At 36.3% G+C, this 25,937-nt stretch overlaps 1 protein-coding gene and 2 long non-coding RNA genes across 4 annotated transcripts in view; 1 reads left to right on the forward strand and 2 right to left on the reverse strand.

Annotated features, from left to right (window-relative positions):
- LOC141378500 (uncharacterized) overlaps positions 1-16,516 on the forward strand; it is a 171,226-nt gene extending 154,710 nt beyond the window's left edge. The window contains exons 2-3 of the long non-coding RNA XR_012393182.1: positions 11,201-12,263; positions 15,744-16,516. This is a non-coding gene — a long non-coding RNA (uncharacterized lncRNA). The remainder of the gene's footprint in view (positions 1-11,200; positions 12,264-15,743) is intronic.
- zbtb42 (zinc finger and BTB domain containing 42) lies at positions 1,534-25,076 on the reverse strand. 2 transcript variants are annotated; one of them, XM_005158562.6, is made up of 3 exons: positions 24,889-25,076; positions 16,062-16,910; positions 1,534-2,018 (listed from the first exon to the last, which is right to left on the reverse strand). In XM_005158562.6, the coding sequence occupies exons 2-3, from the start codon at positions 16,892-16,894 to the stop codon at positions 1,592-1,594; spliced, it is 1,260 nt and encodes a 419-aa protein (XP_005158619.1). In that variant the 5' UTR covers positions 16,895-16,910; positions 24,889-25,076; the 3' UTR covers positions 1,534-1,591. The 2 variants fall into 2 exon arrangements, with proteins under 2 accessions (XP_005158619.1, XP_073784133.1); XM_073928032.1 differs by lacking the exon at positions 24,889-25,076 and having other exon boundaries at positions 16,062-17,062.
- Positions 8,396-13,152, reverse strand: LOC141378497 (uncharacterized). Its single transcript, XR_012393177.1, has 4 exons — positions 11,384-13,152; positions 10,537-10,969; positions 10,314-10,391; positions 8,396-9,316 (listed from the first exon to the last, which is right to left on the reverse strand). It is a non-coding gene; the product is annotated as an uncharacterized lncRNA (long non-coding RNA).
- Positions 25,077-25,937: the final 861 nt, after the last annotated feature.

A 25,937-nucleotide genomic window follows, 5' to 3' on the forward strand; every position in this document is an offset into this window, starting at 1 on the left:
ACGCTACCCTTTCTATTCTGTCGTCTATGCACGAATATATCTGAGGACGCGGGTGGTAAGGGAGGTGTTGCGGACATAACTGAGGACGCATAAGGGAGGTATCGCGGACACCGCCCTCTCTATACTGCCGCCCTAGGTGGCCACCTAGGTCGCCTCTATGGACGCGCCGGCTCTGCACACAGTCAATCATTCAGACAGACGATCGTTCGACAGCGGCCTCTGGTGGGTTTAAGCGAGAACAGCACAGGCGTGAATGGTACTCGCGAGAGACACTTGAGATGCGAAAAAGCGCACACAGCCGCCTCTAGATTCTAGAGATTTCTAAATTCACGAAAACAAAAACTGCAAAATTACATACCTCCCAGGACGTATTTCTCCATCTCCAGAAACGTCCACGGGACTACGTTTTTTAAAATGAGCCTGGGTTGACTTATTACCAACCTGTTTGGCCTTATTTAAAGAGGAACCAAACACTCTCTCAACTGAGTCAATTTTACTCAGAGGATTTTGCTGTGTATAAACTGCTTACTAAAGTCTATTAATGTAGAGTTAATGCTCAACAGATAATGAATTCACTATTTTCTAATGCTTAATAAATAAATAAATGATTCAAAGTGTGTAGTTATTATAAAGTGTTACCCAAAAAAAACTTGTGTATGTTTATATGAAAGTAAATAAAGTATTTATTCCTGTATAAATACATGTGTGTGAATGCATAAATGTATTTATTCTTATTTATTATCTTGCCCATATATATATATATATATATATATATATATATATATATATATATATATATATATATATATGGGCATATATATATATATGAGCAATATCACACGAGTAGCAGTGCGATATGGCTGTATATCGGCACTGGTGGGAGGTGTGCATTGGCATGAGGCTGCAAGCCGAGTGCCTTAGTGCCCCCACAAGTGCAGATATACAGCCATATCGCACTACTACGAGTGTGATATTGCGTTTATACAACAGTTTGACGGCATAATTGTGTATATAAAAACAAAATCAAACATTGAGAGTCTCAAAAACCCTTTTGTATGAGGAACTACTTTCTTCTGCGTAGGATTTAAATCATAAGCTGACAGTTAAACAGCCGAGCAAGCATCTTTTAAAGATTCTATCGACATTTAAGATCTGTAGTGTCTCAACTTGTTGCTGGCTGTATGTGGGCGGAGTAATACACAAAGGGTAAAGAGGCTGTACGGGTGCTGATAATACTTAAATATATCACGGCTATCAGCCAATCAGATTCGAGAACCAGACAGAACTGTTGTATAAATAAAAATGTTTTTTTTTAAATAATATATATATATATATATATATATATATATATATATATATATATATATATATATATATATATATATATATATTGCATAAATAAATATATATGCATATGTCAAAATCCCAAGTGCATCAGATTGTTGATTCCTAGAGACATGATTGTTGTGTTTTTCATTCCTTCCACCTTGCAAATACTAGATATCACCATCATCATGATTATGCTTATTATTATTCCTCCAGCTAATGACACACACACACACACACACACACACACACACTGGCTCCAGTGTTATCCGATGGCGAGTGTCTTGACGAGGCCGCAGTGGAACTTGCGTATGTGTCTGTACAGATCTCCAGACTGCGTGAAGCGTCTCTCGCACCACTTGCAGGCGTGCGGTTTCTCTCGGGTGTGCACCACGGCGTGCCGGCTCAGGTTGTGCGAGTACTGGAAACTCTTCCCGCACTGCGCGCACGTGTACGGCTTCTCCCCGGAGTGTGTGCGTTCGTGCCGCTTCAGTGTGTACATGCAGGAGAAGGTCTTCCCGCACTGCGAGCACGTGGGCACGGATCCGTCCGGGGAGAGTTTGGAGCGCACGCCGTCTTTCTCCCGGAAGTGTGAGCTGAGGTGGAGCTGCAGGACGTGGGGATTTGGGAACACTTTGCTGCAGAGTGGACACACACACACCTGCGCACCAGCCGACGACAGCAGGACTCCACTGCATACAGAGAAAAGGGCATTTTAGGCAAAATGTTGGACATGTAAAATACATTTTAGTTAAATGGATTAAAAGCTGACATTTAAATGAAGCTACTGTTTACTCTCCTTTAACCCGTGTGTGCTGTTGGGTCGTTTTCATCCACTGACGGGTGATTTGGAGGCTTAATTTGGCCACAACTTTCTGTGTTTCAGCAAATGGGATGATTTTTGGCGCCAAATCTTATCTTGACACATATTTTGGGAAAATGCTTTCATAATTCATACTATAAAAGTCAATGGTTACAACCTTCTAACATTCTTCAAAACCTCTTCTTCAGTGTTCAACAGAAGAAACTCCTCTTTATAATCACTTAACCCTTGTGTATTGTTTAACCAGTTAAACTCTGCTGCTATTTTGGGATTTCCGCCTGGATTTTGCCTACCCAAATTTTAAAAGCTTCCCAAATCCACATGCAGAGGTGTAAATGCAGAAATTTGGTATCATTTTAAAGAAAACCCTTTGAATTTTCATAAAACACTATTGAAAGTGTTTAAAATATCTGTATATGTTGTCTGTGTTATAATAAACACTTAAAAAAAGAGGCGCTTTTTGTATTGTTTTTTATAAACTCAAATGTGAAAGTGTACTTTTTAGGTTGTGTGTGGTCTAGCGTGCTGTAATTAATTTGGGTGGCTCCTGCACATGTCTGTAATCATAGGAAAAAAGAAAAATGTCTCCACCATAATCTATGCAGAAGTTATTGTATTATAGCTGATGAGAGGTGCTGTACAAGCCACAGGGAGTGATCATTGTTTTCATATTTCACTATTCTTTTGTTTGATCAAACATAATTCACTGTGTTTGGAGCACATCAGACATATAAAAGGATTACTTATGCACATCACCTCAAAAACAGAGGAGAATGGCCCTGAAGCACACAGCATAAGGTAAGAGATGACAGCTGTCTGTGCTATCTGGGGCTGCTTATTGATCATGAATGTATTGTTTTCACTTCTGCATCATGGAAACACCGCGATTCATTCGGCAACTGTTTGATATGTGAATATAATTCAGTAAAAAGAATGCTAGAACCGTATGGGCACTGGCAAGAGCTTTCATTTGAGCTATAACTTGTACACGTGTCATATGAAAAATATGAAAATGAACCAATGTAAAATCCCCAGCTCGGTTTGCAAAATACTGTGTATTTAAGTGTGAATAACTGTTGTACAGTAAAATAAAAACCAAAGTGATGCATATGTGCATACAATATAGATTCTACACTTTCAAACGAAACCACTTAAGGAGGTCTGGTGCAATGCTGGCCCTTTAAATCTTGAAGCGAAAGTCGATGACGTCATGGACCCGGTACGGGGTCCGCAGAGTTTAAGTGGTTTAATTGACTCCCTTTGGTTATGTTGGGGTCTGTTTTTGCCCCATTGACTTCCATTTTAATCACATTGATTAATGGAAAAGCCATGACAGTATATAATCATGCGTTCTTGATTGTTGCTGGGACAATGTGTCATTTATACTGCTGATCATCAGTTGCAGAGCAAAAAAAAAAAAAAAAAAAAAAAAAGCTTAGTTTCTGGCTCAGAATTAAATGGTTATATGGAGTATAGAGAGTGTGTGTGTCTGTGCACTTATCTTGATATGTCAGCTCTCAAAACACAGTAAACACAGTGTGTGTTTCTGCACACACACACACACACACACACACACACACACTATATTCTGCTGTTTTACTTCACTGAACTCCATTTAAAAGGCTGAAACTCTTTAGCACAGGCCTAATCTAAAGGGTTAATGCTGCCAGCTGATGATCAACAGTATAAATGGCACATTGTCCCTCTTCCCAACAGGGAAAACCAGCAACAATAAGGAATGCATGATTATACGCTGTCATGCTTTGCAATCAATACATGTGATTACAATAGAAGTCAATTAGGCAAAATCAGCCCCCAACACAACCAAAAATGAGTCAATTTGAACAACACACAAGGGTTAAGTGGGTCTAAACCTGAGGTGCTTTTGTTGAACACTGAAGGAGATATTTTGAAGAATGTTGGAAGGCTGTATCCATTGACTTTCATAGTATGAATACGAAGACTATGGAGGTCAATGGTTGCATGTTTTCAGCATTCTTCACAATTCTTGAACAGAAGAAAGAAACTCAAACAGGTTCATAAACGATGACAGAATTTTCAGCTTTGGGTGAAATAATATAAATAAATTCAACAGTCACTGAAAAACTAACTTAACCTCCTTGGGCTTGAGTATCCACATATGCGGACGGCACATTTTGAGCTCTTAAGTGGCTATTTAAAATACTTTGGATGTTTTATATTTGGTTACAGACATACTGTGTCATCCTGCAACTGTTTTGCAGCATATGAAATGTCCCAAACCCTATTTTGAACTGTCCAAAATGGGCAAAAAATGTTGTTTTTCTCTCTGATAGTCAAAACAAAATATGTATGTGATATTAATGCATTAAAAACAATCAGGGAAAGTTTATTTTATGTAAATTGGAACCACATATATAGACATAATTTTTCTCTAAAAGTACATCAGATTCATATCAAAACATGATGCTTAGGTTTTTATTCTAATTAGGTTCCAATAAGCCCAAATAGCAAAGAGAAATGAAAAATGGATGTGAAAAAAACACATTGGGCCCTAAGAGGTTAAAATAAAAACTAGCAAAAAGATTTTTAGAGTTAATTATGAACAAATCAAATCAAAAGAACATTTCTAGTCATCTCAATTTGCATCAATATAAACAGACTGAAGATATTAGGTTAAACTTTGTATAACTTCAGTTTAGTGGAAACCTAAATTAAGTTAAAGCAGCAGAAATATATTTGTGGTCTTGACATTTTGAAGAAAGAAAAAAGTTTTCAAAAAGTAAATGCAAAAAGCACCAATATATCCAAGTGGTTAAATGCACAGATATAAAGCACTTGCGGCTGATTCCCGACTCCCATACTTTCCTCTCTCAACTCTACTGTCCTATACAATGAATGAATGAATGAATGAATAAATGCAAAACTATGTCAGCACCAATAGCCTAGTGGTTAATGCCAAGTTCAGACTGCATGATTTTCAAAGTAGTCGTGTCACAGATGTTTTCACACTGCTTGACTATCTGGGCTGGCGTTTCGTCGCTGCTTTGTTTACACTGCAAGATGAATCGGCGACAGGGGGTTTCACACTGCATGACTTTACTATAGGGAGAATCGCCGACAACGTCGTCCAAACTACGTCTCACAGCCAAACACACGTCGTATATCTTTTGTTATTAACTACATAATGAGAAAGAAGCCTTTAATAGGGTAGAACATGTACATGTTTGCTCACCTGGGTTTAAAGGGAATTAGCCATTTCTCCTCAACGTTGATAATAAACTAATTTCTTTCTGTATGAAACGTCAAACAGACACGGTTGCTCCTGAGTCCTGTCAAACCTCCACTAGTTTTTCCTCCATTTCGTGGGTCCAAATAAACCGAAAAAGAGCTTTTAACTTCTCCCCCAGCCTCCCGCTGGCCTGCAGCAGGTATACACACACACACACACACGCAAGTGAAAGCTGCTCTCTCATTGGCTGTAGGCGATGGCTGATGTTATTTTCAGTCAAAACTCAATTCAGCACGCCCAATATCTCGCAGGCATCGGCGACTCATCGGCGATTCTCTCAGATCGCGTCTTTGATCGTTCACACTGTGTGATTGTCACTCACGTGCACGAGCAGCGATTTGCTTGTGATTTTAGGCATTTGTGGGCGATTTCTCAAAACCTGTCGGCGAGCCGAAATCGGGGCTAAAATCACGCAGTCTGAACTAGGCATAAGAGTGCTGATATATAGCATTCACTGGCTGCGTTTCCACTATCGTGCCTAAAGCGAGCGAGCCAGGGCCAGTCGCGTTTCCACTGTCACTTCCAGGGCCTGATCAGGCCAGAGCGGGGCTTTCTCTGGGCCAGCGGCCGGCCTTTTTTCAGCCCGCCGAATACCTTGGGCCAAAGAGGGCCGGCTGGGGCTTCAGGGCAGAGTGAAAGGAGAGGCGGACTTTGCCCGAGTCTGGTAAAGATGGCTTGCCGCCATTACACTAGTTTTCCAATCGCTCACGAGTACATGCAGCAAACAAATAAATAAATGAGGGAAAGAAAAAAGATTTAAGATAGTTTAAGATAGACTATTCTAAAAAACACCTTACAGGCTAGGCTAGGGGTCTTTTTGCTTATGATCGCTCTTATGCTTCCCTTTTAAATGTGAGGCTGTTGCATAAAATAATAAAGTTTTTTTTTAATAAGTGACTTTTCTTTGCTGCGTCCTCCTTGATGTTTCAATAACGCATACTAATCTTTACACCATATTAAAGACACAGCAGCCAGTAAAGGCTGTCGAGAGTGTTTGTCAAGTTTAAAAGGTGTTTGTGTATGATACGTGCTCTTTAGATGCCTGTATGTGAGTTTGAGACCAGGCAAAAGAGCGCTCGCTTGACAGCTTTGTTGATGCCGCGAGCAGCTTTCTTTCTTTTTTTATTTATTTTGGAGACAATCCACAATCTGAATACAAGAGAAAGACAAAAAACTTCACAAATGACGTGTCCATATTTGTAGACCATATTTGTGTCAAACCTTGATAAAATACCCAAACCCAGTGGTTCTCAAACTGTGGTACGTGTACCACTAGTGGTACGCGGGCTTCCTTCTAGTGGTACGCAGAGATATCAAATGTGTCATATGTACTTGCTACATATATTTCAAAATTAATAAAATATGATTTATATATGAATATGACATATTATTTATTATATGAGATGTAGCCTCTATTTCTGAGGTCCAGGCAACATTTCCAGGTGTTGATGAATTGGCTACTATATGTTAATACTTTACATTTAAGTACGTGAAGTGGTTACGAATTATTAGAAATTAAAAATCAAAGTGAATTTGTCTTTCTAGTGTGTACACTTTCGTTTTATTAAGTAGAAAATAGAAAATAAATATTGTAAATTAATGTAATGTGATGCTATGATTTACATGTTTCCGATTGGCTATTTCTACTTCATACTTAATGAGGGGGAGGGGCTTGCTGCTCAAGCAATACACAGACTCTGACGTGAAGCAGCAGCAGCTCCGTGTTTCCTGTGTTTTTATTAACATTATTGTCCCTCATCAGGTATGAAATATTGAAATTGTTATCAAAATGTGTTGAATATACGTTAGAGATATGAAAGCAACAAGTGTCATCTATTAAATTAACCTGATAGTGTATATTAATATATATAAGAGTTCGTATTAACTGTATATATATATATATATATATATATATATATATATATATATATATATATATATACGCTCTGCACTGTAATTCCAACGGTAACATGATGATATGATGATTTAAATGCCAACTGTAGAAACGGTCAAGTGAATGTATATTATACGTATCAACAACAACTAACAAAGGGAATATTGTTACAAAAGTAATTATAAAGTCACAAAGTGCTATTATTTCCCATAGTTGGTTACAATGTATATATAAAGAGAGATATATGTGTAGGTCGGTTATAAGCCTTTGTGTGTGTGTGTTATAGAATAATTAAACTGTGAATAGTTTATTTTACTATATAGGAATTTATAACAGTAATGTGCAGGGAATATGTATGTGATTGTTTTGTGATATGTGTATATATATATAATATCTGTGAAGATGTTTACATATGTTGTTCTACAATGTAAAAGTATACTTTTAAGTGCATTCATTTAAAAAAACAATACACAGACTCTGACGTGAAGCAGCAGCAGCTCCGTGTTTCCTGTGTTTTTATTAACATTATTGTCCCTCATCAGGCGTTGAGGGCGCTACATTTAGCACTTTTCTTTTTTACTTTTTAAGAACATCAACCTACCATTTTCAGCTTTTAAAATCACATTTCAATTTAAATGTTGACGTTTTTAGTTTTTTGTTTGTTTATTTTTATTTTTTTTTACATATAAGCACAGTACAGTGTTAACATTCAGACTTTTTATAATGTTTAAAATGGCTGACAATAATAAATATTCTTAATAATATAAATTAATCTGCCACATTTTAGACCTGCAGAGCTGTAGCTGCTTTACTGGGCTTGCTACGCTACTGTACTTCAATACTGGTCATTATGGTGGTACTTGGAGAGGCAATTTTTTTCTGAGGTGGTACTTGATAAAAAAAGTTTGAGAACAGCTGCCCTAACCTATATAGAAATCATTTAAAGAATTACAAATAGCAGATTTAATAAAGGCAAATTAAATAAATAAACCAACATAAAGCAAACAAAAGCTATAAAAATGTAGGTACAGTTGAGGTCAGAATTATTAGCCCCCTTTGATTTTTTTTTTATTATTGTTTTAAATATTTCCCAAATGGTATTTTAAAGAGCAAGGAAATGTTCACAGTATGTCTGATAATATTTTTTCTTCTGGTAAAAAGTCTTATTTGTTTATTTCGGCTAGAATAAAAGCAGTTATTAATTTTTTAAGAACTATTTTTGGGACAAAATTATTAGCCCCTATAAGCTAATTTTTTTCGATAATCTACAAAACAAACGATCGCTATAGAATAACTTGCCTAATTACCCTCACCTGCCAAGTTCACCTTATTACCCTATTGAAGCCTTTAAATGTCACTTTAAGCTGTATAGAAGTGTCTTGAAGAATATCTAGTCTAATATTATTTACTATCAGCATGGCAAAGATAAAATAAATCAGTTATTAGAGATGAGTTATTAACACTATTATGCTTAGAAATGTGTTGAAACAATCTTCTCTCCATTAAACAGAAATTGGGGAAAAAATAAACAGGGATGATAATAATTCTGACTTCAACTGTATATACAATATATAAATTAAACCGTTTCAAGCCATTTTAAACTCTCATTTTACAAAGGCCTCTCTGATTTTAGATATTTTCAAAAAGCAATAAACACCCGAGGAGGTTTAAAATATTATTTATAAAGTATTTGGAGATGATGATGTTAATCAAATCATGCAAACAGAGCATTTATGGGTGAGTGAAAGCAGAAACGACCTTCTTTTCTGTCACCCAGTCCTGCGCAGCGCCGCTTTACAAACACATCAGGGAAAACTGCAAATACAAAATGTGTTCTGTGTCCTCAAACAAATGTTTATATGGTTTATATATGACGTGGTAAAATGTAAAAATGAAATTGTAAATGTCGAGATTTATTAGTGAATGCTGCCGAGCGCAACGAAATCAAGGCTATATTTTATTACTTGCTCATATGTGCTGATACACTGAACACTTCCCTTTACTTAAAGGGCCATGACACCCCCCAAGTCTACTTCAGAATTTTTTTCAAAAAATGCATGATTAATGGGCGTGGAGCTTCGCGAGGATCGAACTGGAGTGGGCGTGGCCAGCAGGGGAGAACGTGAGCGAACGAAGCTAGCTCACAAAATCAGACAAACCGTGAGGAGATGCATGAGTTTATAGTTTACAAAGTTAAAATGCAAAGAAATAAATAGTAATTTAATGCCCTGCTACATTTGTTATTGGTAATTTCATATACACATAAACACAATTTATATAATTATAAAGATAAGTGTGTTCATGTAAACACTATAAATGAGGACTTCTCCCTCAATCCCCGTATCCAGCAGACTCAGTGCAGCAGGTCTCCTGACCTGTCTATTTTAACCATTAACCCTGCTGGTAATCTGGAGGATTTAGGCGAACACAGCAGCACGGCGATGTGTCTGAATGTGAATGAACTCCTGATAAAAGACAGCGTCCGCCATTCTCTAATTCTCGTGCTGCTCTCCTGACAAAACTGCAAGCAGCACACACACAGCTTTGCTGTATGATCGGCCCTGACAAGATCGCGGGGGAAAACATGCAACAAACCCCGTGGATCATGGAAACAAACGCATATGAGCCTTCATGAACGGCTAAATACTGTGTGCCCGTGGGTCCGTGACGTGTCTCACAGCTCGGGCTTGACTCTGGCAGGTCTCATGAATAATTAAGCAGCCGGCTCTTCTCATAGGATAAGAAAACTCCGCTATGAATAATAATGAGAAACCGACGCGTCATCATTGCACTTGCAGTACTGCGCTACGTCGCCGATTTTGATCCCGCCCCAAAAATCATTTTAAACCCGGAAGCTGAAATGAGCTGACAAAAGCTCAAAATTATCCAGTTTTCCCCACAATTAAAGCTGACAGGTGCTAACATTGTCTTAACTGATGCTCAACACACACAAATCTGTTAATATATAAAAAAAAAAAGTTATCCAGGGTGTCCTGAACCTTTAAAGATCACAGAATAATATGCAACATGCCAACATCCTTAAATAAAGGGGATTTACCTATGAAGTGTCATATAGCCTATAGCAGGTGTGACCAACCCTGTTCCTGGAGATCGACCTCCCTGCAGATTTCAGTTGCAACCAATATCAAACACACCTGCCTGTAATTATCAAGTGCTGTTCAGGAAGGTCGATCTCCAGCAACGGGGTTGAGCACCACTGGCCTATAGGGAAATATTAATATGTTTCAGGTCTCTCCGGAACATTTGGGTTGAATATTTGACAGCGTCTATCAAAATGAGGATGTTATAAAGTACATTTCATACCGAGTTGTTACCGGAGAATTTCTGTGGTGTTATATTATAGATGGTGCGCTCACTGCGCAGGGTCCCTCCGTTAATGGCGAAACCACTTGATGTTCGATGCCAACAGTTGGTCGGCGAGTAAATGGATATAATGAATGAAACACACAGGCCTGTGCGTATAAACATATAGTGTACTGCTGTACAGTAACGTGTCATTTGTTTGTTTCGGTTGTCTTTATTTTAATGGTTTGGTGATGATGTGATGGTGAGCTTTATCTGCCTGATTCCCGCTGAAGTGGGCGGGTTGTGTGACGTTTGATTCGGGGGATGTTCTGGGGGCGGGGTTTGCAAGCTACTAGCCAGACCAGGGGCGGACTGGCCATCTGGCAATTCTGGCAAATGCCAGAAGGGCCGGACCAATTTTTAAATGTGGGCTGGTCAGTTTTTTTTTTAGTATGTATTGTTTTTAAGTGCAGACAGCTTTTATCTCTTGCTAGTTGTGATATTATGATGATGATAATAAAAATAATAATAATAAATGTTAAGCATTTGGCCCAATCGGCAACTGCCGCCTGGTTTCAAGATGGGCCGACCCAATCCAAGGTTACCCAGACATAATCAAAATCTGGCAAGAATGTCATATTATTCACCATCTTTACACTGAAATAAATAGTGAATGTGCGTGTCCGTGGGTGGGGCTGTGTCGTTGTGGTAATGTGGGTTGGTGTGGCAACAGTGCCAGGGCTAAAAGTTTGTCCCAGTCCGCCCCTGAGCCAGACAGTGGAAACGCAACATGATTTCGGTCTCACTGCTCAACCTCCCGGGCGATTGGCCCGGCCCGATAAAAGCCCTGGCTCGCACTGGCCCGACAGTGGAAATGCGGCTACTGTGACCAGAGTTCGATTCCTGACTCCAACACTTTCCTCTTCTAATTCTACTGTCATATACAATAAATGAATGAATAAATAAATGCAAAACTATGTCAGCGCCAATAGCCTAGTGATTAAGTGTGCTGATATATTATACATGTTCGATTCCCAGCTCCCACACGTCCCTGTCTCTACTGTCCTAAACAATAATAATGTCTGCTCCAAGAGTCTAGTGCAGTGGTCCCCAAGCGGTCTGTGGATCAACTGATACCGGGCCATACAAGAAATCATGAAATGTTTCCGTTTTATTTATTATCTGAATCTGGACGATCTTTTATTTAGAAAAATGAGCGTACTCTCTCGCTTACGTCTCGGTCATTTGAATGCCTAAATTTAACCCACAAGCAGGAAACTGAGTTAGAAACAGACGTCTTTGGACAGTTTCCTTGTGAAGGACACGCGAATTACCTAGAAATGAATGCGCAATCTATTTGTCAACAAATCAGGTGAATCCAGCATGTCTGTGCAAGAAGATCAACTGCTGGAGAACACGCCGCTTGCGCACCTATATTCAGAGTGACGCGCTCGCATCTTCCAGGCGCACCCAGTTGAAAACATCTCAACTGCCACAAGCGCACCGTGAGTCATGTGACAAAAATTGACCAATCAGCTTCAGACTTTGTATGGAATATAAAGGTTTCGGTAGACTATCTCAGACAAAGAACACCCAAACAATGCAGCGCAGTTTCTATAAATAAAACTTGTATAAGAGTTGCAGCAATGTTTTATCAGCTCATCATCCTTTGAGGAAACAGATGATGGCCTAGCATCCACCCCTTGTCAAGCAATTACCTGTCGGCGGTGATAAAAAAGTTGGGGACCACTGGTCTAGTATAGCCGTATAGCTCTTGAAGTAACCTGAGTTCGATTTCCCACACATTGCGGACTCAACTGTACTGTCCTATTGACCTTTCTTCTTCGTGTGAGAGCAGCCATTTGAATCTTATTGGCTCGAGACCTCAAGGCTCTCATTCATTTCCATTGACTTTTGTTGATTGCTTGATAATTGATTGCTTGATTTTGCTTACATTGTCATGTTATATTATTTTAACTTTTTACAGTCATGAACACACTTGTTTGTAGCGCGAGTAGTTTTCCAACATTTATTATTCATAGTCGCTCCAGTCATTAACTGAATCAGAAGATTTAAAACAAATCGCAAAAATCAGCACACTTCAGCATTGCAGAATTAAGTCAAAGCAATAAAGGTAGAAAACCCCTCAAGAAAAAAAATATTAATGCAAAACTATGCCAGCGCCAATAATCTAGTGGTCACATGCACTGTTTTATATGAGACTCACAGCGACCTGAGTTTTAATCCCGGCTGCCTCACTTACTACATATGTGTCAACTAAAGAAAAAATAAATAAATGCAAAACTATGTCAGCACCAGTAGCCTAGTGGTTAAGTGTGCTGACATATTCGACAAGTTCGATTCCAGGCTCCCACTGTTGCTACTCTCCAATACAATAAAGCTGAAAACTCAAATAAATGAATGCAAAATTATGTCAGCGCTAATAGCCTATGCAGGAATGTCCAAACTCGGTCCTGGAGGGCCGGTGTCCTGGAGAGTTTAGCTCCAACCCTAATCAAACACACTTGAACCAACTAATCAAGCTCTTGCTAGAGATACTAGAAACTTTCTGGCAGGTGTGTTGAAGCAAGTTGGAGCTAAACTCTGCAGGACACCCCTGGCCCAGTGGTTAAGTGCCAAATTCAATTACAGCCTCCCAAACTTTCCTACTGTCCTATACAATAAAGCTGAAAATGAATGAATAAATGAATGCAAGCCACTATATGAAAAATAACCTTGATGTGGAGATGTCTGAGGATGCCAGATCCTCCTCAGCAAACAAAGACAAAATAAAATAAAACAAAACAAAATAAAACTAGATAAAATAAAATTAAATAAAACAAAATTAAATAAAGTAAAACAAAATAAAACAAACAAAAAAAATAAAATTAAATAAAACAAAATTAAATTAAGTAAAATAAAATAAAACTAAATAAAATAAAACAAAATAAAACGAAATCAAATAAAACAAAATTAAATAAAATAATACAAAACAAAATTAAATAAAGTAAAACAAAATAAAACAAACAAAAAAATAAAATTAAATAAAACAAAATTAAATTAAGTAAAATAAAATAAAACAAAATAAAATAAAACAAAATAAAACAAAATCAAATAAAACAAAATAAAATAAAATAATACAAAACAAAATTAAATAAAGTAAAACAAAATAAAACAAAATAAAAAAATAAAATAAAACAAAATTAAATTAAGTAAAACAAAATAAAACAAATAAAATAAAACAAAACAAAACAAAATTAAATTAAATAAAGTAAAACAAAATAAAATAAAATAAATAAAATAAAATACAACTGCATAAAATAAAACTAAACAAAATAAAACTAAATGCAAATCGATGTCTGCTCCAATAGCCTAGTTCCGCTCCCACACTTTCCTGCTGTCCTATACAATAAAGCTGAAGAATTTCTAGGGAAAAATAAATAAATAAATGCAAGACATTATAATAATAACCTGGTCTTAATTCTTCTGTCCTATTGACCTTATTGTGCAATGTGGAAGTGCGCTCGATTTGTGACTGTCCTAGGAGAAAAAAATAATAAATAACTAATTAAAAGACACTATAAGAATAATAACCTTGATGTAGAGATGTCTAAAGAGGCCAAATCCTCCTTGTCTTCTCAAAAAATTTTAATTAAATAACTAAAATAAAATAATAAATTAAATAATAATAAATGAATGAATGCAAATCTATGTCTTCTACAATAGCCTAGTGGTTATGTCCCAACATATAGCACTAAGTTCGATGCCCGGTTCCCACATTTACCTATTGTCTCATACAATAAAGTTAAATAAATTAAATAAATTGATAAAATAAATAAATAAAAATAAAATAATAAAATAAAGTAAAATTTTTTATTAAATTTAAAAATAAAATAAAATATAAAATAACATAAAATAAAAAATGAATGAATAAAACAATGCAAATCTGTCCACTCTAATAGTCTAGGGATTAAGTGCACTGACATATAGTCCTATAAAATAAAGTTGAAAAAAAATTATAAATATATGCAAGCCACTACAATAATAATAACCTTGCTATAGAGATGTCTGAAGAGGTCAGATCCTCCTCCTCGTCTCAAATAAAATAAAATAAAATAAAAAATAAAATAATAGCAACAGCAAAAATTAATAAAAACAATAAATAAAGAATGAATGAATGTAAATCTATGTAATGAATAATGTATAAGCAAAAAATAATAAATAACTAAATCAAAGCAAGCCACTATACTAATAATAACCTTGATATAGAGATGTCTGAAGAGGCCAGATCCTCGTCCTCCTCATATCAAATAAAATAAAATAAAATATAAAATAAATAAAATATGAATGAATGAATGCAAATCTATGTCTGCTCCAGTAGCCTAAAGGTTAAGTGCACTGACATATAGTCCTATACAAAAAAGCTGGAAAAAAAAAAGAATAAATGCAAGCCACTACAATGTCTAAAGATGTCTGAATAGGCCAGATCCTCCTTGTGGTCTCAAAAGAATAAAATATAAAATTAATAAAAAAACAATAAAATAAAGAATGAATGAATGCAAATCTATAAATAAAATAAAAAATGATAAAATCAAAAATAAAATAATAACACAATAAAAAATTAATTAATAAAACGAAATAATAAATGAACAACCTAAAAATAAGTTAAACTAAAAAAAATTAATAAAATAAATAATGAATGAATTAATGCAAATCTATGTCTGCTCCAATAGCCTAGTGATTAAGTGCATTGACATATACAGTTACAGTCAGAATTATTAAATCCCTTTGAATTTTTTATCTTTATTAAATATTTCCCAAATGATGTTAAACAGAGCAAGGAAATTTTCACAGTATGTCTGATAATATTTTTTCTTCTGGAGAAAGTCTTATTTGTTTTATTTCGGCAACAATAAAAGCAGTTTTTAATTTTTTAAACACCATTTTAAGGACAAAATTATTAGCCCCTTTAAGCTATATTTGTTTTCGATAGTAGACAGAACAAACCATCGCTATACAATGACTTGCCTAATTACCCTAACCTGCCTAGTTACCCTAATTACCCTAGTGAAGCCTTTAAATGTCACTTTAAGCTGTATAGAAGTGTCTTGAAGAATATCTAGTCTAATATTATTTACTGTCATCATGGCAAAGATAAAATAAATCAGTTATAAATCAGAAATTAGGGAAAAAAATAAACAGGGGGGCGAGTAATTCTGATTGCAACCGTAGTCCTATACAATAAAACTGAGAAATATGAAATAAATAAATGCAAACCACAACAATAATGATAACCTTGATGTGGAGATGTCTGAAGAGGCCAGATCCTCCTCATCGTCTCCAAAAAATAAAATAAATAAATACAAAACAAAGAATGAACAATGAATATGCAAAAAATAAATAAAAAATAAATAAATGTAAACCACTATAGGAATAATAACCTTGATGTGGAGATGTCTGAGGATGCCAGATCCTCCTCATCGTCTCCTTCACTGTCCCCCAGCTGCCGCTGCGAGCGCACACCACTCAGCTCCTCCTCCATCAGATCCTCATGCTTGTTTCGGGGGAAGAGTTCACTGAACCCTGTCACCGCCGCACTCCTGCCGTTATTCCCAAAGCGCCGGCTCTCGGGGCTGGCCGGATCAGCGTCCTCCTGCTCTGACAGCACGTCGTGTTGCTCTTTAACAAGTGTCTGGGTGTCCTGCTGCTGGCTGTCGAGGGCCAGCTGTCCTGAAAACTCCCCAATCCACACTGGCTTCAAAGACAAATCCAGCGCGCAGTCCGTGTCATCCCGGGACCTTTGGGACGAGGCCGAACTACTGACATGCGCTTTTGTTTTTCCAGCTGTTAGGACGCAGGTTTCGGCCACATAATTGACACCGTTGGCCTTCTGCTGCTCCTCAGGCAGCAGCTCCTTCTCCTTTAGTTTGGATTTGCAGACTTTTACGATGTCGTACATGTGCAGATAGCTAGCCGCCGCCAGGACGTCCTCTACAGGAATTGCACTGAACTCCAGCTTTCCTTCATACATGAACTCGAGCAGCAAACTGAACGCTGAAACCGTCACGATGTCACTATTTAAAAGCACTACGTCTCGTTTATCCAGCTGATCTCTGTAGTAGAGGTGAAAATACATACTGCAGGAGGCCAACACGGCCCGGTGCGCTCTAAAACGAGTTTCTCCTACCAGAACCGTGCAGTCGCAGAGAAAACCTTGCTGTCTTTGCTGACTCAGACACTGCAGGAGCTGCCGGCTGTGGTCGGGGAACTCCATTCTTATGGACGAAAACCTGGCGGGGAAAAAAAAACAGGAAAAACTGGATGTTAAGTAAACGCTGGGTGGCCATTCGTGACATGTGGACTTAAGGACACATTTATAGACAAACAAAAGCAGATCCAAGCCCATTTCAAACACAAGCCAAGCTGCTTTAAACAAATGCATGCATAGTGTTTATGTCAGAAAATGAATGCATGAAAACAGGAGGAAAGCAGATTTCAGGAGGAAATATATTAGAGTTTAGGTTTCTTTAAATGACTTTTAGTTTAAGAAACAGGCCTGAAGGTGAACAAAAGCAGACCCAAGCCCATTTAAAACACAAGCTTTTTAAATAAATGCACACATCGTTTTTATGTTAGACAACGAATGCATGACCAATTAATGCATTAATCTCGCAGAAAACCACAAAACAAAAGAAATATTACACTAAAGTTTATTAAAAAGTTACAAAAAAATGTGGAAAAATTTGGACAACAAAATACAGTTTAAGTTTTTTTTTAATGACTTTTAGTTTAAGAAAGTCGACAGAAGGTGACCAAAAGCAGACCCATTCCCATTTAACACACAAGCCAAGCTGCTTTTTTAATAAATGCATGCAGAGATATTGGGCCCTATCATACACCCGGCGCAGTGTGGCGCAAGGCGTGGCGCAGTAGTCTTTTGGTAGTTTCAGCTATGCGCAAGAGTCGTTTTGAGGCGTTGCGCTACGCTATTTAAATAGCAAATGCATTAGCGCTCATTTGTGCGCCCATAGGCGTTCTGGTCTAAAAAGGAAGGCGTTCTGAGGCGGACCGCTGGCGCGTTGCTATTTTGAGAAACTATAATAGATTTTTCATTAGACCAAAACAAAGCCGGTCTAAACTCCAGCGCAGAGTTACGCCTCGCTTACACACTGCTTAATACACACAAGAGAGCAACAGGCAAATATCTTTACATATGAAAAAATGTAAATATTAAGGAAATATATAGGATATAATACGAATATATATAGGATATAAATATAAAGGATTAAAATATTACAAAACATATTATTTTCTAGCATAAATATGAAAAATCACTGCTTTTATGTCTTCTTCATCTCGGGAGGCTTTTTCAGTTCATTCATAACAATTTACTTTTGTATAATGTTATTATTATTAGCAGTATTATTTATTGTATCCATATTTATATTTGTTTTATTAAAAACAAGCTTAGATTTGCCCACCTGTCAGGTTTTAGACCATATGAGGCACAGCATGTGTTTTAGGATATAACTCAGGTTTTTGAGCACACTTCGTTATTAATGTTCATTTATTCATTTGCTGGAATATTAGAACTGAATTTAGAAATAGTTTTGAAACAAATATTTGCGCTTAACAAACGCAATTAATTATTTATGGGCTAATTGATGTCTGTGCGTAAAGGTTTCCCTATCCAAGAGCGAAAGTGAAAGTGATCCATTATCTCTCATTCTCACGCAGTAGATGCTCTGTTTAACTGTTTTCTGTTAAAATAAACTGTCAACTGTGAACTGTTTGCTTGTGAAATGCTCAGTTTTTCCACTTATACTTACTTTGCGTCCTGTAAATAGTGAATGCGATTATGGCGCAACGCAGCCGGCTATGTGAATGCGAGATGAGACTCTAATTGGTTTATTCTCAAAACACACCTATAACTCATTAAGAAAATAAACTCAACCCTTTTAGACCATGCGCCTTGGCGCAAAGCGCATTTTCCCATCCGTAAATTAGCAAAAATGCGTTCTGACACGCCCTGAAAGTGTTTGCGTCCTGCGTTTTGCGCTCTGCGCATGGACCGTCAAAATAGAGCCCTTTATGTTAGAAAATGAATGCATGAAAAACAGGATGAAAGCAGAAAAAATAGGAGTTTAGGTTTCTTTAAATGACTTTAAGTTTAAGAAACAGGCCTGAAGGTGAACAAAAGCACGCCCAAGCTCATTTAAAACACAAGCCAAGCTGCTTTTTGTTTTAATAAATGCACACATCGTTTTTATGTTAGACAACGAATGCATGACCAATGTGTTTTCAGGATGCTTTTTGCATGCATATCAAACAGCTGCTGAGTTTTTTCCTCAAAGAAAGCCACAAAAAAAAAGAAATATTACACTAAAGTTTATTAAAAAGTTACCAAAAAATCAATAAGGACAAATTTGGACAACAAAATACAGTTGAGGTTTTTAATTATGTATAGTTTAAGAAAGATGCCAGAAGGTGACCAAAAGCAGACCCAAGCCCATTTCAAACACAAGCCAAGCTGCTTTTTTAATAAATGCATGCAGAGATTTTATGTAAGAAAATAAATGCATGAAAAACAGGATGAAAGCAGATTTCAGGAGGAAATATATTAGAGTTTAGGTTTCTTTAAATGACTTTTAGTTTTAATAAAGATCCAAGCCCATTTAAAACACAAGCCAAGCTGCTCTTTTATTTATTGTTTTAAATAAATGCACTCATCGTTTTTATCTTAGACAATGAATGCATGAAAAATCTGCTTTTTGCATGCTTATCAAACAGCTGCTGAGTTTTTGTCCTCTCACAGAAAACCACAAAACAAAAGAAATGTTATACTAATCAATTAGGGCAATTTTAGACAACAAAATACAGTTTATTTTTTTAATGACTTTTAGTTCAGAAAAGATGCCAGAAGGTTAACAAAAGCAGACCCAAGCCCATTTAACACACAACTAAGCTGCTTTTTTAAAATAAAGTCATGCACAGTTTCTGTCAGAAAAAAGCAACAAAAATAAATGCTGAGGTGACTTAAGAAATGCAGTTTTCAGGAGGCTTTTTGCATGCATATCAGACAACTGTCAGGTCAAATTTGATATTTCTTTTATTTTTTTATTTATGTTAGAAAGTGAATGCATGAAAACTATGCTTTTCAGGATGATTTTTGCATACACATAACAGCTGTTGACTTTTTTTTCTCACACAAAATCACAAGACAGAGAAAAGCTGTTAAACTAATGTATATCAAAACGTTTAAAGTGCATCTTTTAGGATAGATTTAGACAACAGAATACAGTTTAGGTTCCTTTAAATTACTTTTTGTTAAGAGAAACAGCCCAGAAGACAATCAAAAGCAGATCCAAAACTCATTTAATGCATGCACAGTTTTTTTTTTTTTTTTTTTTGTCAGAAATGGATGCAAAGAAAAAGGATGAGTTTTGCATGAACAGCTGTCAAATTTTTATCTTTCACAGAAATCAAAAGACAGAAAAAAGCAATGGTATTTTACTGGATATTAAAAAGGTTTTTAAATACACATAAATTAAGACACATTTATACAAAATAAATCAGTTTAGGTTTCTTTAAATCACTTTAAGTTTAAGAAAGATGTCAGAAGTTTAACAAAAGCAGATTCAAGCTCATTTAAAACACAAGCTGCTTTTTTTATTAAATGCATGCACAGTTTTTATGTCAGTAAATGAATGGAAAGAGAAACAGCAGTGATGTTTTAAGAACTCAAGTTTTCAGGATGCTTTTTGCAAGTATATCATTTACATTTACATTTAGACATTTAGCAGACGCTTTTATCCAAGGCGACTTACAAATGAGGAGAAGGAAGCAATTTACACAACTATAAGAGCAACAATGAAGAAGTGCTGTATGAAAGTTTCAGGTATGTAAAGTGTAAGAAGCAAAACACTAGTAATTTTTTATTTTATTTATTTTTTATATCAATTATCAAACAGCTGTCAGGTCATATTATAAATTAGATTTTTGTTTATCTTAAAAAAATCAAAAGACAGGCAAAAGCAATGTTGCAGTACTCTATACTAAATAGTGGAAACATAATTTGTTAAATAATTTGTCATAAAAATACAGTTCAGGTTTCTTAAAAATACTTTTAGTTTAAGAAACAGGTCCAAAACTCCTTTAAAACAGGGGTTCCCAAACTTTCCAGCTCCCGACCCCTAAAACAACAATGCCAGTGACTCACGACCCCCAATATTCTCTGAGGTGGTTGTAAATATACAAACGCACACACACACCAATAGGCCCAAGTAGATTAGAATATAGATAAAATATGGTAATTATAATAGTTTAATAAAAGGAATTTGATTTTTGGAAATCACCAAGCGACCCCTCCTGATTGTCCTGCAACCCCCCGGTTGGTTCTGACCCCCACTTTGAGAACCACTGCTTTAAAACACAAGCCAAGCTGCTTTTTTATGACAGAAAATGAATGCAAAGAAAAACAGCAGTGGTGACTTAACAAATGAGGTTTTCCACATGCTTTTTGCATGTCAATTTTATAACAGCTGTCCATTTTTATTTATCCCACAGGGCAATGTTATACTACTGTATATGAAAAAGCAAATCAAATGCACCAATCATAATTAGTGATCCAAAAACGTCAAGAAACAGGCCCGAAGACAAACAAAAGCAGATGCAAGCACATTTAAGACACCGTTTCTGAGCTGCCAATCTGATTTTATTTTAATACATGCACAGTTTTTATGTCAGAAAATGCATGCAGAACATTATTAAAACTGTGATGTTCATAAAATAAACATTGCATGACTATCAAACAGCTATAACATGTGAATTACTATTTTTCAAGATATTGATTCATTTTCCTTTGGTTTAGTCCTTTTATTCACCAGGGGTCGCCACAGCAGAATGAACCACCGACTTATCCAGCGGATGCCATTCCAGCTGCAACCCAGTACTCGGAAACATCCATACACACTCATTCACACACACACACATTCATACACTATAGCTTATTCAGTTCCCCTACAGCACATGTGTTTGGACTGTGTGGGAAACTGGAGCACCCGGAGGAAACCCACGCCAACACGGGGAGAATATGCAAACTCCACACAGAAATGCCAACTGACCCAACTGGGACTCGAACCAGCGACCTTCTTGCTGTGAGGCCACAGTGCTAACCACTGAGCCACCATGTTGCGTTTTTTTTCAAGACAGACAAAAGCAATGTTATACTATATATATTTAGTATTCACTTAGAATCAGTATTATTAGTCCACTAAAAGAAAAACAAACTTTTGTCTGTAATAGGAAATCACCTCTAATTCAGCATGCCACCGACACACATGCAATGAATGCATAATAAAGTGTGTTTCTAATTTGTTTTTAATGCACAGTGACATCAGACAAGCTCACCATTGCAGTTTATCTTTCTTAAAATGACTTTTAGTTCAAGAAACAGGCATGTAGACTAACAAACAAACAAGCATAATACCATATCACTGTAAATTCAATATATGTTATCAAGATGCTTGTTGAAATACATATCAAGCAGCTGTCAAATCAGCTCACAACCACAGGCTTTTATTTCAGAAAACCACAAGACAGACAAGAGAAATGTCATGCTACTACATTAAAAACTACTTTCAGAAAAATTTGTACAAAATCTGATCTAATAGGAAATCACTTTTAATTCAAAATGCATGCATTAGCAACAGGTAATGTCATATAACGTGTGTTTTTAAGCTGTTTTTAATGCCCAGACAAGTTCCGAATTATAATTTCATTACTTTTAGTTTAAGAAACAGGCCAAAATATGAACAAAAGCAGACTCAAACCCATTTAAAACACCACTCTAGAGGTTATAATCTGCTTTTTTAAATATGAGTAGCATGTCCATGTCACAGAAAATGACAAACCACAGCAGTGACTTAAGAAATCAGCTGATTTGTACATATCAAACAGCTGTCAAATCTGAATTAGTGCTTTATCGAACAGAAAAATGATCAATTAGTCTGCAAAAAATGATCGTTGATCTAATAGGAATTTATTTATTCAGCATGCTGACATTACAGGTAATGCAATGCAAAAGCAGTCAAGGTTGTAATGCACTCAAGATTAGGGTTCTTCAAATGACTGAAGACAAACAAAAGCACACCCAAGCCCATTTAAAACACAAGCCAAACCGCTTCTTTTTCTTTTAAATGCATGACAAATGAACTCTGAAGTAGAGTTTTTATGTCACTGAAAATGTCTTGAGTGCAAAGACAAACAACAGCTGAGTCTTAATTGAGTTTTAAGGATGTTTTTCTAAATGCATGTCAAACAGCTGTCAAATGACAGGCTTTTAGGAGCAAAGTCACACTGCTGTACATTAATAATAGTTTCTAAGCTGCTTTTCTATAAAAATGCACATCAAATCGATAAAATTCTGCTTTATAAAAGCAAAAAAAGCATTGATCTCATAGGAAAACACTTCTAATTTAGCAGGCACGCAACTGACACACAGGTAATGAAATGTAAGAGCGGAGTAAAGTGTGCTTCTAAGCTGTTTTAATGCACAGATACAACAGACAAACTGAGTTAAAAACATAGATTAGGTTTTTTAAATAACTTTTAGTCCAAAAAACAGACAAATAAAAGCACACAATATCACTGTAAATGATGCTTTAAAAACTTAGCTTCATTAAATGAGCTCAGAATCTGAGTTTTTAATCTGCAATAATAATTTGACAGGTCACTGAAGACAAACGCGACAACTCAAATCTATTGGTTATCCAGCTGCTTTTCTAAATGCACATCAAACAAATTCATCAGATGATCTGAGAGTTATAGATAATAGATCTTTTCCTTCAAATCATATCCTCCAATTCAATGCAAAAGACGATTTAGACAAACTGAAGCAACGTCATGTTACTGTGCAGAACATCAATGCACACCTTTAATACACAAACAGCTGTCTAATAATCTCATTACAGCCTTAAAATCACTTCTAATTCAATGCACGAGGCAGAAAACAGCATATTATAGAGTGCATTTAATGCTGTCATTTATATATACAAAATATATTCGACAGAATTCAACATGTGGACATCAGAACACATAGATAGATAGATCACTAGAAATTACAATATTACTAAAAACAAGTGTTTGAAACTCTCAAAAAAAATGCTGGGTTGGTTTAACCCAAGATTGGGTCAAAAATCCAAGAGTTAAAATGAATACAAATATATATTATTTATTAAATAAAATTAAACTACACTGTAAAAAATGCACACAATTCATTCATGAACACAAATGCATTATATTAATGTTACTCATTAAGTAGATTGAACATAAAAAATTTAGTTTTCCCCAAACAAATCTCCTGAATTGTGTTTTCAGCTCTTTTTAAATAAGTAAAAATAATTTTTGGAGTGTAACATTGAATTAGTTCATGTTTAACCCAACATTGCATTGAAACAACTCACTTTTTGAGTGTATTTTTGCAATGCAGCAACAGTATAAACACACATTTCTTCAAAAACACACACACTTTAAACAATGTTGGGTTGTTTTAATGCACCCAAAGAAATTAAAGGGGTAGTTCACCCAAAAATAAATAACTAGTCACTATTTACTCTCCCTCAAGTGCTTATAAACCTGTTTCAGTGTCTTTTTTTTCTGTTGAACACAAAAGAAGATACTTTGAAGAATGACGAAAACCACTGACTTCCATACTAGGGCTAACAACGGAAGTTATCATTCTTCAAAATATCTTATTTTGTGTTTGACAGAAGAAAGCTAGCCATAAAGGTTTGAAACAAGCCAAAGCTGGTGAATGATGACAGAATATTCAATTTTTGGGTGAACTGCCCCTTACATTAGCTATAAATTAATGTTCAATGACGATTTTCTACCTAACTATTTGAGGTAAAGTTGGTTTTAAACTCTCGCATGACTTCTTTCTCAATAATATAATATCAGAAAAGTATTATTTACTAACTCAACATAGTGAAATGATAATATCAGCCAATGACTATCATAACATTGTTCACAGTCAGTTAAATGGTGCTAATGTGGTTTTAAAGTCAAACATATGCGCAATTTCAGACCCAATTATTAAAGTAGCATTGTAAACAATCCTGTCACAAGTTGTCACTGTTCAAAAATGAACCAAGTGCGAAAATAAAACCCAACATTACCTCAATAACACAAGGCAGTGTACATGATTGCGCCGATGTTTGTCCAGTTGTCCGCATATAAACACTGTGTGTGTGTCGAGCATCAGCTTACCCCGAAAATCCGCGAGTTTCTCTTCAGTTTGCGCTTCTCATCAAACAGCAGCGGAGGAGAAGAGCAAATCCAGCCATGCAGATCTCTCACACACACACATCTACAAACACGCACACATCTTCCCCAAACTCCGTGAAGAAGAGCGGACTTTCAGACTGAGCTGAGCGCAGTTGCTCGCCCGTCCATGTGAGCGGAGAGAAAGAGCGCGCGCCTGACTGTGTGTGTGTGTGCGCGCGCCCGTGTATATGTGTGTGTGTGTGAGATCTGGTAGAGTCAGCTGCTCTGACATCAGCCTCAAATCTCCAGCTGTGTCTTTATGCCATATGTTCCTCGGAGAAACTTCTTCTCTTCTTTCACTTTATATAAAGATTATAATATATTCAAATGTTCCTGACGGTCGAGCTCGTGATTGGTCGCTTTTGTAGCACAGAAATAAAACTTTTACGTGTTTATTTCTGTTTAAACTTACACCGAACACATTTAAAGGACTAGCGGAACTCCGAGTGTCGCGGATAAAACGCGTTTGTCCACTGTGTGTGTGTGTGTGTGTGTGTGTGTGTAAGCTCGCACACACTCACTATGTGTCATGTGTTTCCAGATGTGGAGACTGGTTCTGCTGGTCGAGTCTCTGTGTGTGTGTGTGTGTGTCTCTCTCTCTCTCTTTCTCTTCCTCTCTCTCCCTCTTTCTCTCTTAGTCTCGGTGTGTTTGTGTGTCTCTCTCTCTTTCTCTCTCTTTCTGTGTGTGTGTGTGTGTGTGTGTGTGTTTGTCAGGCAGGTTGTCGATGGTCCAGTAGTCTCGCGATAACATCAGTGGACTGTACTTCAGAATAATCTCACACTGGGGCAGTAACAGCAGTGTTCACTTGAAGGAAAGCTACTTAAAGTTACCCACTCCGCTTTTATGAAAGATCATTCATTTAGGATCAATAAAAATTATCATCCATTTACAATCAATTCATTGGGAAAAAAAAAAAAAAAAAAAAAAGAAAAAAAAAAAAAAAAATATATATATATATATATATATATATATATATATATATATATATATA

The sequence above is a fragment of the Danio rerio genome, chromosome 17 (genome assembly GCF_049306965.1).
Source record: "Danio rerio strain Tuebingen ecotype United States chromosome 17, GRCz12tu, whole genome shotgun sequence".
Taxonomy (NCBI): domain Eukaryota; kingdom Metazoa; phylum Chordata; class Actinopteri; order Cypriniformes; family Danionidae; genus Danio; species Danio rerio.

Excerpts from the sequence above, each read along its gene's own strand:
- zbtb42 (XM_073928032.1), bottom strand. The coding sequence starts at position 17,062 with ATGCATTTGTTTAAAGCAGCTTGGCTTGTGTTTGAAATGGGCTTGGAT. Across the intron at positions 2,019-16,061 it reads TCAGACATCTCCACATCAAG|TGGAGTCCTGCTGTCGTCGG; the intron begins GTTATTATTCCT and ends CTCTGTATGCAG.